The sequence below is a fragment of the Podarcis filfolensis genome, assembly GCF_964270895.1.
Source record: "Podarcis filfolensis genome assembly, chromosome: 10".
Classification (NCBI taxonomy): domain Eukaryota; kingdom Metazoa; phylum Chordata; class Lepidosauria; order Squamata; family Lacertidae; genus Podarcis; species Podarcis filfolensis.
In genome coordinates, this window is record NC_139612.1 from 20,625,670 (window position 1) to 20,644,611 (window position 18,942).

Below are 18,942 nucleotides of genomic sequence, written 5' to 3' on the forward strand. Positions count from 1 at the left end.
TCCACAGCCACTCTGGGCGGCTCCCAACAGAATATTAAAAGCACGATAAAACCTCAAACATTAAAAGGGCTGCCTTCAGATGTCTTCTAAAAGTCAGACAGTTGTTTATTATGTTGGTGCTGCGCCAAGAACCCAAGTGGACACAAAGCAGAAATATCAACTCGGCTATGTCCATCTGGCTTCTCTTGTGGCTTCTAGGTCAGCACCCTTCTCCCAGAAGAAGTCGTGGATGATAGCTGTTTTGTTTTATGGACTGACATAAAGCAGCAACAGGGATGCGGGTGGCGCTGTGGGTTAAACCACAGAGCCTAGGACTTGCTGATCAGAAGGTCGGCGGTTCGAATCCCCGCAACGGGGTGAGCTCCCGTTACTCGGTCCCTGCACCTGCCAACCTAGCAGTTCAAAAGCATGTCAAAGTGTAAGTAGATAAATAGGTACCACTCCAGTGGGAAGGTAAACGGTGTTTCCGTGCGCTACTCTGGTTCGCCAGAAGCGGCTTAGTCATGCTGGCCACATGACCCGGAAGCTGTACGCCAACTCGCTCGGCCAATAAAGTGAGATGAGCGCCGCAACCCCAGAGTCGGTCACGACTGGACCTAATGGTGAGGGCTCCCTTTACCTTTACCTTTTTAAAGCAGCAACACCAAAAGCGTTGTGGAAAAGATCTGGAAATTTGGGGTAATGACTTCCAATGGTGGTTGACCTTTCTTATCTCTCTTGGTCCACAGGGTTGTGGTAAAAAGATGTATACTTTCCTGAGAGGAACGAAACAACTGCAAGTGCTTCGGTTTCTTGGAATATCGATTGGGGTCACCCAGATTCTGGCAATGATCCTCACTATTACTTTGCTGTGGGCTCTGTATTACGACCGACGAGGCCCAGGTACAGATCAAATGCTGTCCTTGAAGAATGACACCACACAGCACCTGTCATGTCATTCAGTGGAACTGCTGAAACCCAGCCTGACGAGGATTTTGGAGCACACATCCATGGCAAACAGCTTCACCACACACTTTGAAATGGAGGAACTTTAGGGTGATCGTCACTTTTACTAACTGTAAATTTGAAAAAGGAGTCTGAGGTCATCATTCTGATTCAGAGAAGAAAACAGAATGAATGGAGATGTTCTTCATGAATGACAGTTATCCCGGGCTCTTAACCTTTTTGTTTCTTAAAACGTACATGACCTGAAGGTTCTAGCTATAGTTTTACCACTAAAATATATCTATTGTTTTAAGTACTGAGAGTGAATAGGTTCTGTTTCGTGAGAAGATGTGCATTATGTAAAATGCTGATTGTAGCAGGGCCTTAAAACTTTTTAAAAAAATAATCAACATTTTAAAATTAAGAAGCATCTGTCAAAAAGAACACATTCAGGTTATGACTTTAGGGCTCTTTGATTCTGTCTGAACTTTTTATTTTAAATGATTAGGTAAGAGTGTGGGCAACTTGCTCAGCACCGAGAGCTGATCAGTGTTTTTGCTTACTTGTAATTTAAGTAATTTTCATAATCATTTGAAGAAATGGTAGCTGGATGTGTTGCACTCTGATACTCTGATGTGTTGCAAGCCGCAGCTGTTGGATAAGTTGCACTCTGATAAGCTTCTTCTGGGGTTGTTAATCACAGCCGAAGGCAGACCCTTCAAAATCTGGAAAAGGGTCTAAAGCCATGAGGTTGGAAAACAGGGATCTCTTTCTCTTTTAAGTGCTTCTTTCTTTCTTAGATTTTAGAAAAAAAATCCAAGATAATCACCTTTCCCGCTCCGTGTACAGAATCCACCTAGACTGGCTTTTGAATCTTACTTTGATGTTTATGATGGGATGGCATCCTCTGTCACACCTGAGGGAGCCACACTAATTTAAGGACTGTGGCATACACTGCTCTCTCTTCCTCTAGAGTGGAGTGGCTGCTGCTGCTGCTCAGAATCTGCTGCCTGAGGCAGTGCTCTCACTCCGGCTAATGGTAGGACCGGCCAATGGGTGAAACATATTCAGCCACAGCTTAGTGAAATCCATGTGTCTTAGCTTCCCCGTGTAGCCATAGCCAGTGCAATTCCGAAGTTGGATCTGCGGATCTTTTTCTCCCCCAGCATTTCAAAACCCTGAACATCCAGCCCCCCCACCACACGCACCTAGACGCACAAAGCCCATATCCCATGGGCAAACTAATTGTTGGTGCACAGTTAGTTGTTTGTAAGCTAATAGGACTTGATATATTGCTGGGAAAGCCTGTTTCAACCCCTCTGCTTGGACTTCGTGGAAATTGCCTCTAAAAGATCAGGGATGTTATTTGTATATAATAAGGCATGTGTATGTATAGCAGAACTGAAATCCATATTCACATTTTACTTCACACTTTTAAATTTTGTAAAAAGAGAAACGTGTGTTTTTAGCAGTGTCTTTATCTAGCTGTTTTTTAAAAAAAAAGAAATACAGTGGTACCTCGGGTTACAGATGCTTCAGGTTACACGTTTTTGGGTTGCGCACCGTGCCGAACCTGAAAGTACCAGAACTGGTTACTTCCGGGTTTTGGCGCTCATGCATGCACAGAAACGCTAAATCGCGTCTTGCGCATGCGCAGAAGCACTGAATCGTGACCTGCGCATGTGAAGACGCGGCGCTGTGGGTTGCAAACGTGCCTCCCGCACGGATCACGTTCGCCACCCGAGGTTCCACTGTACCTCAAACATCTACTTTTTAAATTAATTTTTAATGTTCAAATTAAATTATGTGGTCCAGAGAGATTTTTAAAATGCTAATAAATGAGTTATATCTGAAATACCCACTTTTAGGAGAGGAAATTAAGTGGTGAATGGTCTTGGAACTGGATTTATTGAAGAGAGATTCTACATTCTGTCTAAGCAAGGGATCGTGAGGATAATGTCTTTAATCCTCTTTTTCCTGCCCTGTTCATTTTTTGTTCAGAATGTATGGTGTTAACTCTCCCATTGAAGCCAATGATACATACATGTGTTTAATTCTGGCTTGATTACTCTTAACGTTTGGTTTCTTTCCTGTAGCACATGACCTGGTTCATTTTCTTGAATCATCTAGAGCTGTTTGTACCTGTAGAAAGCATTCTGTGGGCCACCGCTTGGAGGATGCTTTAATCTAGATTGCATGGGGAGATGGATGGATGGCCAACACTTGTCCAGCCAGCCTCTCCCAGCCTGGCGTCTTCCATATGTTTTGTTGGACTGCAGTTCCACCAGCCACACACAGAATGCCCAATTATCATGGATGGTGGGAGTTGTATTTTTTGCTCTATAAGACTCACTTTTCCCCTCCTAAAAAGTAAGGGGTAATGTGTGTGCGTCTTATGGAGTGAATGCAGGCTGCACAGCTATCCCAGAAGCCAGAACAGCAAGAGGGATTGCTGCTTTCACTGCACAGCGATCCCTCTTGCTGTTCTGGCTTCTGAGATTCAGAATATTTTTTTTTCTTGTTTTCCTCCTCCAAAAACTAGGTGTGGTCTGGTGTGTCTTATAGAGCGAAAAATACGGTAGTTCAAAACATTTAGGAGGCACCAGATTGGGGAAAGACAACCTTGTTTGTTGGAGTAGGAATTTGGAGCGGTTTATTGGACTGGGAATGAGCAACAGCTTGCCTTGCCTCCCCTTCTCCGGTGGCTTCGGTATAGACCCAAGTTTGTTGAAATACCATTTTCTGAGATCCTCGTTAACAAACCAGGGTTATACACAGTGCTTCAAACAGCATTTCTCATTCTGGACCTCTGCGGAGACTGCAATTTAACGGAGAAAGAAGTCTTCTCCGAAGCAACATGGTAAAGAGATTAAAATGTATTTATTGAATTGCGAAAAGTGCATCTTACTGTATTTTATGTGTACTATAGAGTTACGGTTGTTTCCACCTAGCCACATTCTTGTTTCACATGTTATAGTAGTTAATTTAAATGCTTGCCAATCCTGTGGTAGCTGCTTAAAAGCTGACTTTGTGGCAAATGCAGGCAAGCTGAACTTCTCTGGCTTCGAGCCAAGTTGGTCCCCCGTCCACTGATGCTCAAAAATGGGTGTGGGGGGGTAACTCTGGGTGGAAACCAAAGGTTGGAGACTGCCGACTTTTGCATTCCCACAATAAACTTGAAGTGGCTGCCATGTGATTCTGGGGTATATGAACCCACCTTTAAGCTTCTTTCCTCTTGAGCAGTTTCCCTCAGTGCCTGCAAAGTCAGACCAGGGAACTTCCCTTCTGGGATGAAGCCAGCATTGCACTGGCCCGAGTGGAAATTTGTGTCCTCCTATGGTTTTAAAAATTGTTCCAGTTTGCACTCACAGTGCTTCAGGAGAAAAAAAAAGCTATGTGTATTGTTGCAGGCAATAAAACCACTACTGTCGTATATTTTGTCATGGCTTTATTTGAAATGGGAGCTGCCCTCCCACTTTCCTAAGATTCTGTGCGTTGCAGACAGAAACTTCCGCCTTCTTTATATTTAGCTAATACAGTGGTACCTCGGTTTTCGAATGCCTCCGTAGTCAAACATTTCAGAACTCATATGCCAAAAACCCGGAAGTAAATGCCTCAGCTTTCAAACGTGCCTCAGAAGTCAAACAGGAAACGCGGCTTCCATTTTGAGTTTTCCGCTTTGAGGCTTCCGCTTTCAGTTTTCGGTTTTCAAATGTTTTGGAACTTGAACGGACTTCCAGAATGGAAGTGTTGGTGCTGACTTTCAAAGCCCTAAACGCCTCAGTCCTGTATACCTGAAGGAGCGTCTCCACCCCCATCGTTCAGCCCGGACATTGAGGTCCAGCGCCGAGGGCCTTCTGGCAGTTCCCTCACTGCAAGAAGTGAGGTTACAGGGAACCAGGCAGAGGGCCTTCTCGGTAGTGGCACCCTCCCTGTGGAACACCCTCCCATCAGAAGTCAAGGAAATAAGCAGCTATCCTATTTTTAAAAGACATCTGAAGGCAGCCCTGTTTAGGGAAATATTTAATATTTAATAATTTTTTAACACTCGATTGGGAGCCACCCAGAGTGGTTGGGGAAATTCAGCCAGATGGGCGGGGTATAAATTATTATTATTATTATTATTATTATTATTATTATTATTATTATTACGTTCGAAAACCGAGGTACCATTGTATTACGGCAAGTCCACAACTTGTGCACATTCACCATTACACAAAGAAATATAAAAAGGGGCTGGGGTTGTGTGGAAAATTACTTTGGCATTCCCACTCACCATTGAACCCAGTGGGTTTGGATTATACAGAATTTTGGCTTCAGACGTGATCCCTGAAACGTAAGTTGCGTGTCTACTGTGTAATGGTAAGGGGAATAACTGCCTCTTTCAAGGCCGAGGCCAGCGCATTCTCCCACAAGGATGCCTTTGTCACCCTCTGGACCCAAGATAAATCCAGACTGAGAAAATTATCCCGCATGCCCTCAAATCACAGCAGCTCAAAATAAGATCCCATACAACAAGATGAGACAGTTCCTCGGGGGCCGTCTTAAAACCAGCATTTTATCACGTGGTGCCACTGCAGTGTTTTCACAGATAACAGCACCTCACCAGCGCCTAGGGTCCAATAACAAATATTTGCCTATAGAACAAATAGACATTACCTGAGAACTGCCAATCTTTTCTTTATCGCAGGCATGGAGAAATGTCTCTATCTCTGTAGTGCACACCAATATTTCCTTTAAGAATCCCCAGAACCGGGAGGCAGAAAAGGTAAATGTCAGTCATGTAGACCTGAGTGTGAATATTAACAGATTCGGGTGCATCACAAATGAGGTGAATGAACTCACACGAGTAATTTTGTAAATTTGGCCTCCTTGGGTCTCTGTTCTCCATCTGTACTTTCACTTCACTTAACGGAGCTTTGTCTAGACACATTAGATGGAAAGCTTTGGCAACATGTAAGTAAAAATAGTTTGGAGCGATCATGTTTAACGGAGGCCTTTTTTAATCTGCCAATTTACATAGGTGCCCACAGCCTACTTAAAAAAAAATAAACTACAGATTTTTTCCTGCCCATATGCAAGGCTTTCATGATTTCTATTGTCATTTTTCTCCTATACAGAAATATTAGCTTATGCTATATATCAGAATTTTTCATCAGTTGCATCAAAATCAATCTTGACTGCCTTCTGTCCCATGCTTTCACTTGTCCAAAGGGCCTTTTTTTATTTGTGCTGAAATAAACCGGTGCCTGGCTTTAGTGAGAGTAGACTCTAAAGCCTGCAGATTGTATCTTTTGCACCACAGCCTTCCTCTAGCCAACACTACACTGTAGCTTCTGGTCAAGAAGTAGCCTAGGCACGTTAAATACCTGGAAGCAGAGATGCTTATGCCATATCTCTTGGTCACTGTGGCGCTGTGGGTTAAACCACAGAGCATAGGGCTTGCCAATCAGGTCGTCGGTGGTTTGAATCCCCGCAACGGGGTGAGATCCCGTTGCTCGGTCCCTGCTCCTGCCCACCTAGCAGTTCGAAAGCACAAAGTGCAAGTAGATAAATAGGTACCCTCCGGCGGGAAGGTAAACGGCGTTTCCATGCGCTGCTCTGGTTCACCAGAAGTGGCTTAGTCATGCTGGCCACATGACCCGGAAGCTGTCTGCGGCCTATAGAGCGAAATGAGCACTGCAACCCCAGAGTCAGTCACTATTGGACCTAATGGTCAGGGGTCCCTTTACCTTTACCTTTATGACTGATGATCAGACTAGAACTATGTATGTACAGGTGCTGAACAGGATTTGAAGAGACTTCATGCATTAGAGGGTGTGTGTTTTTTGTAGGACAGTAAAAAATGTGCTATTTTGAGGCAATGGAGGAGAGACTGATGTTCAGAAAAAAGTGGTGCTTTTGTCTGCACAATAAGTAGAATGAATGCCATCTCGAATCACACCAGGACCTTTAGCAAAGGTTTCTCACATTCACTTGAGGTTCGTTTGAAATACAGGCAGGAGCAAAGCACTTCCTGAATGAGGTTATTGCAAAACCAGTTGTCCCATTCAAGCATGCAGAAGTTTTATTTAAATATTCCTCAGATGTCCGATTTATTCAGCGTAACACATCTTGTTATACCGCCTTTCCGAAGTACAATATCAGTTTCAAATCTCCCCGCCCCCACTCCAAAATTGTCAAAAAAAACCTCCAACAACCTTGGTTTCTTTTGTGTGATACACAGAAATAATTACATTTCATTTACAGCACAGATGCATTTTACACAGTCGCCAAGTCATTCACTACCGAAAAACAGCATTTAAATCACCTAAAACACAAAAAGAAGTTTTAGCATCTGAATTTCAGAGGGGGGGAAATATAACATTTTTGCATGGGTGATGGGGCCGACGAGCATTGTGGAAAATCCTTACCAAATTCAAGGGCAGCGGGGGCAGAGAGGGTTGCATGAAGGTCACACTGCTGGAATGTAACCTGTTCTATAAGGAATGTAGCATCTTTAGAGATGGCATATTTAAATCCCAGCAGGGTTTCAATAGGGTACAAGATTGGGGGTCTTGGACACATCATTGTGCTTCTGCTCTGTTTTCCTCTTGCACAAAAGCCTTTTGTGAAACCGGTGTGGCAGATCTCTGTGTTATAACCTGTTTTTGCATGCAGAGTGCATCTCCTGGACCAGGTCTTAAGTCTCCAGGAGTTTTCTGTGGCTGCCATATTTTATTGGCAAATTTAACATTCATTAAACTCAGTTCAGAAGTGCAATGTTACTAAAAGAAGCAGAAGCTGTTGCAGATTCAGAAATTGACACAAATTGCAAACAAAGCGAGTTCTCGTCAAAGTTAATCGGAGGGAGAGTTTGTAAACCTTGAGCTGCCCTTTCTTGCAATTTTTTTTTTAAGAGTCCAGAGCAGATCGCGCACTCCCTGCATGGTGAGGCAAGCCGAGGGCTGCTTCACTATTTCCCAGCGCATTATATGAAAATGTTCATATTCCACAGGAGTGAAGGGTTTCAGCGGCAGGTTGTCAAAATGGGGCTGCGTTTCTGTGGTTGAAGAATGAAATGATTGTGTGGTTTCAGTGGAGTCACTTAGAAAGATTACAGCAGAGAGCAGAAAACTCTAGCTTTGCATATTATAAAAAAGTCAGTTGAGTAAAAAGGGCCAGATGTCACTTGCAAATGCTGTAGACTCTTTCCAGTGTGCGGAAATGAATGGGTGTTCCAATGCAAATGATGAAAATTATGCCTACGTATCACAGCTTATCTGCCTTCGTTTATAAAACAAAACAAAACAAAGCAAAACAAAAAACCCCACCAATTTGACCGTTTTGTGTAACGTTTCCTATGCAAACTTACCTGGCAGGAAGCCCCATTGAAAATCTTCTGCACAGAAACATAATGTAACTGATGGGTTATCAGACTAGTTCGGTATCTGCCACAACGTCTCGTGTGAAATACTACCAATTGGTGCAAACATAAGCCCTGGCAATGGGGGTGGGGGAGAGGAGGGAGGAGGAGGAGGACTGGGCTACTGCTTCCATAACAATTGTATAGAAGAGGGGATTTTAGCAGATGCCTCTATCTGCCTAGTTCTTAGGCACAGTCCTTAGATCGCACTGTTTTACACCTGGCCACCCTACTGGCAAAAGACTTACTTCTGGTGCACTGAGTACCAACAACGTAAGCGCTAAGATGAGCGCATTTTGGAGAGGATAATTTCCAGGGCAGATACATGTGATCTAGGTGAAAAAAATGCCAGAAGATGCAAAAGTTATTTCACTTTCTGCCTTGCATTATTCATTGGTCTGTATATATATATATATATATATATATATATATATATATATATATATATATATGCAAGAAATCTACAATTTCTTTTATTAACCCCCCAACCCCCCCCTTTTAGAACCAGGCTCCAAAAAAGGAGTTTTACCTGTGCAACCAATGATACCTGCATGAACATGTCTTGTTGCCCCGGCTTAATCCCTGTGATCCTCTGCTCTTGTATGTATAACATTATGACAATTTGTTTCATTTCCCCTTGATTCAATTTCAAAGGAGGGGGAGCCACACCAAAGGGAGATATTTTCCTGCCCACTCCCAGAACTATTACTCTTAATGCACTGATATAGCATGGCTAATCCGTCTAGAGGACTGGGCTGGGAGAGCCTATAATTCTACATACCCCATCCCCTCTCTTATAAATGAGCCTCTGATCCAATGTTGTGGCAATGTGAAATGTATTTGGGTGTGATGCTGGTCACATAATGTTACAGTAATAGATGTAACTAACCCATACTAGACAAATTGTTTGGGAATAGATGAGGATGGCATCTGATGACCAACATCCAATATATTATTTTTAATATGACATAATTGCAGACAAGAAACTATGTAAGGACATCCTTACTTCCATACAGCAGTGTATTCAATGACTAGATGAAGACACATCTGTTAATACACAATCATATAGGACCCATTCTAGCAGAGGTGCTATATAAATCTATTTAGTAGTTTCTTGAGAAGCACCTTCAATGTTTGGTTACACGTTCTTACTTAGAAATATCTTGAAGATTTGAAATGATGGGGGGAAAAACAACCCACCATGTTCCTAAACAAATTAGCAACGATGGAGGAAAGTTACTTTTCTGGAAACAGCATTTTAAAAATCCTTTGGACAATGAAACAAACAAAGAAATAAAATTAAACAGTAAAGTTTGTGTATTGTTCCTACAATTATATGAGTAATCCTATTGGGGTACATCCTTTGACATCACTGATTTTTTGCAAAATTAGGTCCTTTTCACCATTCATCCTTGTCAGGGTATTGCATTACTAAGTGTTTCCGACTACAGATTTGACAATCAACATTTTCGTAATCCTCTGCAAAATTAACTTGCATGTCTCCCAGTGCTCAGCTTGTCTAATAGTACAACATAACAGCGACGTTTTAGAGATGTTAATCACTAAACCAAGTGATTGTCACTTTGGATGAGATTTACATTGTATCACTGCACTAGGAAGACTGTCGTTTTCAGGAAACATAAAGGATGGTGTTCATAAAACAGGGTTTCTCAGTTAATTTATGGAAACCCTTGACATTCAAAGAGGATAGAAATGCAGCAAAAGGCAATGGTTGGCTTTAAGGAATTACAGGGTAATGAGAATTAAATAAACTTTTTTTAAAAAAACCCAAAAGCTAACATCTGTGACACAAAAATTTTGCTCATGAAATTATTCAAAACATTTTCGTACAACAGAAAATACTTTACTGTCTATCCGGGTGATTATTTTACCTGTGTAGCTGAATTTGTGCAGTTTTATACATAAAGGCCTGATTCCTGATACAACAGGTGTATGTTGAATTATTGCAGTTGTAACAGTACCAAGGAAGCAAGCGAAAAGAATGATAGATGCTAAACTAACTGAACACCTCAAGTTCACTAATGCATGTTTCAAGTGAGAAATACTTCATTTCCCCCACAAGAAAGGAAGTTATTTGCACAGCCATGGAACATTAACAATCAGTTTTTTGTAAGTGCACAGAAATGTCCCTTTTCTACAGTAAAATGTTATCATGCCTAACCTGAAATAAACAACAGAAGTAAACTCAGATCACAGCTCCAAAGAATTTTCACATGCATTATGGTTGTGTTTCTTTCAATTGATACAAATATTGTATGAGCCATTTTCTCACTATCTCTTTTAAACTCACTTGGTTATGGGTTCATGGTTTATCAACAGGAAAAAGGAGGACACATTATCAAAACTTCATTTCCAGTCTTGGTTTTGCATTCATTTGGAACTGTCTGACTGGTGGGTTGCCAGGTGCATTTTTGTTTTTTGTTTTTTTTTAAAGATATTTTATCAAAAAGATTTTTCATGGTAAGAAGAAGCATCAATGGGAGACCTTTCATTGTGCTCATAGAGTAAATCAAAAGAGTCACAGAAGAGTTTGCTCCAGAAAAGTTCAAGTGATGTGTAGAAATTCCATTTGGTTGCCCAAAGCACACAGTTCAATATGGAAAACCCCAAATGTTTTGCATCTCCAGAAACTCAAATTTTCTTTCTTTTTCTTGTTTGCCATTCCACTGAACAAAGAGTTGTCGTGTCCCTCTTTCTTCGGGATCTTATGCTCTTGGCCGCAGCTTCCGAGTGGTCTTTATTCTAACTGTTTTATAAAGCAGATACTCTCACAATGTTTCCTCCTGTGTACCTTGGAGATTCCGGTCTATCGTCTCCCTCCGGCGTAGTCACAGGCGGTGTTGGAATGCTGATTATTGCTGTGGTTACATAAGGCTGCTCACAGTTTAGTTTAACACACTCTTCCATTTTGGCATTTAAACTGGATCGGCTAGAGAAGTTTAAAAAAACAAACAAAAACAACAACCAATGGATAAAAAAAATTATACAAATGTCCCATCTGCTTAGTGTTTTCTATTCAATTCTGGTATGTCACAAAAGTATCCCGGTTGCATGTAGGATGCAACGCAAATGTCTATTATCTCTTCCAATGCTTATTCTACTGTTCATCCACCAGCCTCAACACATTTTACATGGAAGCAATTAGGAACCATGTCTTCATTGTAGATAAGAAAGAAACACAGCACTACAAGGTAGGCAGGTCTGTGAAATCACCATGAACAGAACACCAAGGCGGTTTTCTGGTCTACTGCTTCATACTGGTCCTAGTGACTGGTGGCATCTCAGGTGGCTGTATTTGCTGTTGAGAGTAATGGAACAGCTGACCTCAGTTACTAACATTAGATAACCAACTTAGATATCATAGATGTTATAAGTGCGGACACCTGAGTCACAGACATGTGCAGTTCGCCATATTGGGGTGTAAAGAAGTGCTTGAGACATGTCACACATGCAAAACTCTGTGTGCCTGTCAGTGTATACAAATCTTTGAATTGCAACAGATTTTGGTGCACCAAATTACTCTTTGGGTTGTTTTGGAGGCTATTATTACAACATGGTTATAAGCTTTCACAAGACCAATGCACCTTATTAAAATGCCCTGAAAGGTTAGCATATTTCGACTTCACCATTTTACAAAAAAAGGTTATAAATCTCAGTCATATTATGTACATGTTATGGATATGAGAATCTTTCAGTATATGACTAAAATTAAGTCTTGATCATGTTTATTTAATAGATTTCTTTTCTTTTCCTTTTAAAAAACACTTCTCTCATATGATATGGTATGAGATCAGTTGATATGCCTGTAGTCGCAATATTGCCCAGTGCCATGAGTAAGTTCAGTGCTCATCTACACAGCAATATTTTCTCAATAAAGATTTTCAATCGCGGTGCATTTAAGATTTTTTTTTTTAATGAGATCATCTATCAAGGGGAAGTATGACAAATGGTCTTGTGAACAGCTATCAGTAAACATACTGACCATATTGAATTCATAGGTGTTTTCAATTCATTTGTGCCTTGTCACAATGGGACTACTCAGAGTCTCTCAAAATGTGGTTTCCAGTAGAGCCCAACATTTTACACAAATGATTTACTTTGATATTTAAAAGAACTGACATTCATTCACTGTTCCTCTGCCAGTTAAGCACTTCAAAATTGTTATGTTCAAGACTAGGAAACGGCCTTCCTCGTAACATTACAGAACACAGGTTATGACCCCAAACGGAGCAATATTTTGCGCGGGCACACACACACACACACACACACACACACACACACATGCTCCATGCCAATTCTTTGATAGGCAGGATCAAACATCATGTTATCTCTGCCTGGAGAGCAAACATAATGCTATCTCTGTCTGGGGTCATTTTTAAGCTGAAGTACCTGTTAGACAGAGGTGTTCTTTCCATGCATCTGATCTGAATGGTACTGAGTTCTTGGACACTACTTGGGCGACTGCCAGTTAGGTTTGTGTTTGGGATGCGGAATGTCTTTTTATGTCTCCGTGAGCAGCAAGAGCTCGTCACTCCATGTTGAGAAGAGAGGGAAGGACTATGGCTGGACTGCCTGTTGGCAGCGGACACCTCCATGCAGCTTTCTTCGTAGGTTTGTTCGTCCAGGAAGTCGTGATTCTGCTCAACATGATTCAGAAAGGAAAACAGCATTAAAGCTAAAAGCAGCTGTGATAAATGAAAGTTTCCCCACGGCACAAGATTTGGCCTCGTTCATATTTCATGGGAAGAGAGCTGGTTTGCTTATTTAATAAATTTAGTAGCCCAACTGCTCAAAATACAATGTTTTCCCATTTCAGCTTACAACGTTTAAAATAATTTAGAACCGTATCAAAATATAAGCAATGTAATCAGAAGCACGATAACAGGAGAAGGAAGGGTGGGGGAAACCCCAAATTCTTCTATATCGTTTACTTCCTGCCCAATATATCACAGTCAGCCATATCAGTAAAAGATTTAAAACAAAAATACTGCCAATTGAACTTTCACTTAAAGCAGTTTAAACAAAAGCAGCACAGAGCCCAAGTAAACAAGGCAAGTAGCAAAAACAAGGTCCCCTTCTGATTCAGATTTCTATAGCTTATTTAAAAAATGGCATCATTAGGGCTGCAGATTTCTACAGATTTCTATAGCTTATAAAAAATTTGCATCATTAGGGCTGCTAATTGGCAGACCCAAACTCTGCTCAATTTCATGCTGCAACACTCTGAATTGCATTTCAGTCTGCTATATGTATGCTTCAAAACAGGATGCGGCACAGTGTAGAGTATGGGTGGTAAATAGGAGTGCACATATAACTGTGCTTTTTTAAAAGTTAAAAAACCCAAGGTGCCAGCACTCATGCTTTCGATCGAAATGCTGCGTGTGCCAGCACAAAATGGCTGCCATGCAGGGCAAAAAGAATAAGCAACAGTACTTCCTGTGGGTGAGCACTGTCACAAAAAAGCCAACCTTTCATGTTTAATAGACACTATTTTTTAAAGGGATCAAATCTGGCACTGTGCAACTCCTCACAACTCAGACTCGTTCAGCCGCCAAACTCAAGGCAGCGGCCCTGAGACATCAGGTGGCTTCTGAACACAGGAGCTTCATCCACACCTGGTTGAGCTTCCAGGAGCAGATGAGGCTCATGTCATTGAAAGCGATGAAAACAAACACCATACAATGCTCCAGTGTGGAATACAAGAGGCTGCATTTTCTATTTTGCAGTGAGCAAAAGCGAAAAAGAAAAATGCATATAATAAAACCACTACTGAACTCAAAGTTCTCTTCTTCCAACAAAGGGAGCTTCTTCTAAGTCAGGAAGCCTTCTCCCATTGGAGGAAGTGTCTTTGTCTGGTACAATTTTGCCAGCAGAATTGTCATATGGGGTTTTTGGTATCTGCTGAGAGAACTCCCTGCACTGGTGTTGCATGTTCAGATTTCCCCTTGGATCTATCCTCTTTCTTTTTGTTGAATGGACTCAGGAACGGGGATGCAAAGTTCAGGATATGGAAAGGAGCAAGTATGAACAGTGCTGCACACTTTGCTGGAGGGAGCCCTCCAAGTTTCCCTATTTTTCAGTCCCGGATTTACAGAAGCTGTCCCAGTTTCTGATTTAATCCCAGAATGTCCTGTATTTCCTTAGGGCGTGCCTATTTTCATCAGAGAAATGTTGGAGGGTATGGCGTTATGCAACCCCCAAGCTAAGGAGATAAGTAACTATACAACCTTTAGAAGACATCTGAATGAAAGCCCTGTATAAGGAAGTTTTTTAATGTTTAATATTTCATGCTTTTATATTGTATATGTTGGAAGTTGCCCAGAGTGACCCAGTCAGATGGATGGAGTATAAATAATAAAATTATGATGATGACGGAATAGGATGTCCCTATTTTGATCAGAAAAATGTTGGAGAGTATGCAACTCAGCCCGCGAATTATCTGATCAAGCTGTTCATAGGTTAAACTGAGCTATTAATCATTCAAGCACAGCGGTATTCTCCACAGAGCTAATAAAAACACAAATGAGTGCCATTTTCCCATATAAATTCTGCCACCAAAATAATTTCAGGAAACTGCCACTTCATGAAATTTCACTTGCTAAGTATGATGAAAATCTACTTTATCAGAGTAGTTCTTAACTAAGAGCAACAAGAGAACAGGAAATCAACACCATATTTATTTTTCTCAGATCACAAGGAAGCTGCAGGTTTATCATCTTACCGTGGTTTTTTCCAGACAGTGCAGCAGGTGGTGGTGCTGAATTTCAAAGGAAGAACCAGATTTGCTAACAAAGGCCTCTTGTTCATCACCGCATAACTGTAAATACATTGAATATTATATTTTTCTCAGTTGTGAAGGAATAGACTTTAAACTAAATTCTTGATCAGAGCACATCTGGTCAATTTATAAAGAGATCTGTTTTGTGGAAATATCAATTAATATAAAATAATTTGCGCATATCCACTGATCATTAGATTTCCTTGAAAAATCCTTTCAGTGAGCCCCCATCCCTGCTAATAACCTGATTCACAGTTCATTTCAGGTGAAGTATTCGGTCTTAAGACCAAGAAAAGTGGAAGCATTTAAGCAAATTTGCCCTCCACAGTAGCTGTTGATCAAAGCTATCCTCTATGAAGTATCCTTTTGACATTCTAATCCTTTTTTAAAAATACGTCTATGCTGGTTATCATCAATATATGTTGTAACAAACTCCATATGTTAAGTAACATAGCTGCACACTTTGCAGCACGATCTAAAAGTGTCTCAAAGGATAGCCAGCAATTCTTAATGCTCTAAAGCTTTCCTGAATAAATGGACTTTAGAAAATCACCTCAATGTCAGGAGGAAAGAATATAGACCTGCACCTCTTGAGGGAAGTGATTGCAGAATTCTGGAACTGCTAGTGATAAAGGGCCTGCTGTTTGCTGCAGATGACTTCGCCTCTTACATTAAAGTGGGCAGGTTAGTAAACTGCTGCTCACAAGTTCGTTTAGATGTGGGTTTACGCTCTGTCTTCCATCTCTTTCCCTGCCCTTTAACGTATGTGATGCAATAATGTGCGATTTAGCAGAGGAATATGTGAACAGAAAGAGAGTCAGGAACAGACAGATCAAGAGGAAAGAAATTGCAGGAGAGGGATTGTGATGCAAGCACATCCTCATTATAGCAGGGACCAGTCATCTGTAATATACTATACATCAAAGTTGCAAACCAGTATGAAACTTGGTGGAGACCAGCAGGCATTTGGTCCATGCTATTTAATGGTGTGTCTGCCTGGATTAATCTATCCTGGTGAGTTATAACGTTATAAATGCGTTATAAGAATGTGACAACAGGGGGCACTGTACAACAGCCAATGGAAAATTGCAGAGAGCTATATAATGGTTTCCCCCCCACCTCTTAACTTTTTTATATCTGTGTGTAGATCCAGCCCCTGTCTGTATGCGAAGGGGAGATGCTTTCTGGATGGCAGCTACAAACTCTTGGGAGCTGTATCAGAGATTCACAGGATGAAGGCTGCTTTCAGAGCTGAGCCGGCAAGGCTCCATCACCTTCGACAAAGAGCTGACTGAGTCCCAAGGGAAACCTGGCTGTCACAGCTTCCTCTTACGAAGCACAATGCTTCCTTCCTCAGCCTGACTGTCATTCTGTGTTTGGAGGCCTCTGGTGTGAAACAGAACATGGATTGCTGGGCTATTATTGAATGCTTTTCCTGAATTTAGAATGCACACGCTCATTACCTGGTTACTGAGCAAGCCGTTCCTTTTGCTCTGCATGTATGCGTTGGCAGTCCCACTCTTCGCAGCATGGATCCTAGCGAGCCTGGCTTTCTGTGTTGGGGGAAGGGGGAGGGAATGAGGATAAGAAAGAAATGTCACTTGCCTTGGTATCCTTCATTCTGTTTTCAAAGGAAGATAACAAAGCTAATTGGAATTGCGTTTCTGTGAATAGCAAGGTCCCTAATCACGGAAGGGACTCTTTCAACTGGGCTTTCAGGTGCGGCGCTTTCAGATTTACAATGCAAATGAGCAAGAAGCATTTGTTTCTCAGCATGCATCAGCCAGCGAGAACAATGAATGGTGTTTACACGCATTTTCACATTAGACATGTTGTTTCTCCATTTTTCCGTCACCACGATCATGCTGTTGCTTGTACGTCAAGGTCAGAAATGCTGCTTTCATCTCACTTTAATTACTCCATTTCTAAAGGTTCCTTCGGAGAAAAGGACAATACGCCAAAAAGAATGCGCCGCTGTTAAACTGCTGTGAGGTGCCACACACAATTGCTCAGAACATTCTGATTTGTGGTAGAACATCTGCATAACACAAGGAGAACAAAACCAGTGGATCTCAATTTCTTTGAGTACAGGGCCGTGTGATACGACAGCAGTGTACACACAACATGGCCTGGTTGATGGGACTGTGCTTGGATAAATGCCCCAAACACTGACGAATTCAAACGAAAACCTTCATATTTGAATAACCTACTTTTAATTTCCATTATCAAGGCAATCCAGGAATGTCCACCTTAAATTCAAAGCACAAACATCAACAATAATGTTTCAAGGGTTAGTAAAAAGAAGTGTAAGACCCTGTGGCTAAGAAGCAGTAGTCTAAGCAAATCATGTTAGATGAAAACTCTTGAGTTCTGACACTCTTCTCAAGCTATCTACAGAGCTATCTTCAGTGCTATACTTAATAGACAACTCTTTTCTACATTGACAGCTTTTGCATGTTGTCACGCATGCTGACACTGGAAACACAAGTGCTGCATCCCATTTTCATATATCCCATAACACTTGAAAAGGAGGCTTATATGTCTTTCTTAATAATTGCACAGTTTTGCAGGAACTGACATAGAAGAAACAGTTGCCCTTAGGGTAAAGAAAATATGCATCAGTGTTTAATATGGAGCCATTCTCAGCAAAGCATTTGGATTCTCCTTCTCATATCAGAGGCCAAAGAGACCAAGGAGTATGGTGATTCTTCAGTTGTATTATGCATCAAATTTGTACTAGTACAACTTTGTTGAAAGCTACCATAAGGGAGGGTAAGATGAGGAAAGGACTGGGTGCAGCTTGACTCGCCCATCTGTATACAACTTTCTGAAGTAACTTTCTAACTAAGACACACTGCACATGCCAGGCCTGGTTGACTTCAGTTTTCTTGAGGACTATTCTATTCTCCAGATAGTCATTTGATGGTGCAACCCCCTGTCTCCCCCTCAGATAGCTGTGCTTAATTTATAATAACTGGCAGAAGCTAGCAGCAACGACTTCACAAGTATGCAGCATGTAGCCTGGGACAGACCTTTACCTGGATTGGGCTAAGAAGAATGACTGTCCTGAGAAGACAGATTTGTGGGAGACTGGCAGGTAGACAATGGTAAGTTGGGCCTGAAGCTTCAAATTGATGTCTCAAGGTCCCATTTAGGGATGTGATTGCTCTTCAGGCACAATGACTGGCTCTACAATCTGTGTCATTGCCATGATAAATCAGGGGTGCAAAATCTCTGGTTCTACCCAACCTTCTGTGGTGGTCCACCAGCACCCAGATCAATTTATCAGGGGTTGGCTAACATACTAGATTGCAAAGCGAAAGGCAGAGATACTAGAAATGCTGCTCTTGAAGTGGGCTTGGGAAATAACTTTAGGGGACTGGAAGGTGAATTTACAATTCTTCTCAGGCTCAGATTTAAATCCGAGCCAGAGAAGAACTCCTGGCTTCCTGTTTCTTCTTTTCACACCAGGCCTCCCTAACTCCCAAAGTCACTACTGTACTTCAAGCCCTGACTCTCTTAAATATTCTCCCTTTACTTATCTGGGATGAGAGCAGTGGTGGCTCATGGGGAGACCCTCTGTCCGTAGCATGCTAATCCTTTGGTTTTGTAGTCTTCTCAGGAGGCAATCCTTGAGAAGAATATGAATCCCCATGCCTTTCCCCAGCGCAATAAGCTGATGGAAAGAAAGGGAGAGAAGTTATGGAGGGGAAGAGTAGCAGGACTCTGCTAGTCCTTTGCCGCACTTGCCCAGGTAAGGAAAGAGAAGAGGGTGGTCATGTTTTGGGAAGTGGAGTACTGGAGGAAATTTACT

General features: G+C 41.6%; 2 protein-coding genes across 5 annotated transcripts in view; one reads left to right on the top strand and one right to left on the bottom strand.

Annotated features, from left to right (window-relative positions):
* Positions 1-4,357, top strand: part of TSPAN12 (tetraspanin 12) — an 88,234-nt gene extending 83,877 nt beyond the window's left edge. For all 4 annotated transcript variants that reach the window (XM_083574700.1, XM_083574702.1, XM_083574701.1 and 1 more), the window contains one exon: positions 729-4,357. In XM_083574700.1, the coding sequence (XP_083430826.1) occupies positions 729-1,034 (306 nt within the window). In that variant the 3' untranslated portion in view covers positions 1,035-4,357. The remainder of the gene's footprint in view (positions 1-728) is intronic.
* A 4,901-nt stretch (positions 4,358-9,258) lies between these two features.
* Positions 9,259-18,942, bottom strand: part of KCND2 (potassium voltage-gated channel subfamily D member 2) — a 286,371-nt gene continuing 276,687 nt past the window's right edge. The window contains exons 4-7 of the mRNA XM_083574526.1: positions 16,592-16,681; positions 15,072-15,167; positions 12,740-12,987; positions 9,259-11,279 (exon numbers count right to left, since the gene is read on the bottom strand). Of these exons, the coding sequence (XP_083430652.1) occupies positions 11,102-11,279; positions 12,740-12,987; positions 15,072-15,167; positions 16,592-16,681 (612 nt within the window). The 3' untranslated portion in view covers positions 9,259-11,101. The remainder of the gene's footprint in view (positions 11,280-12,739; positions 12,988-15,071; positions 15,168-16,591; positions 16,682-18,942) is intronic.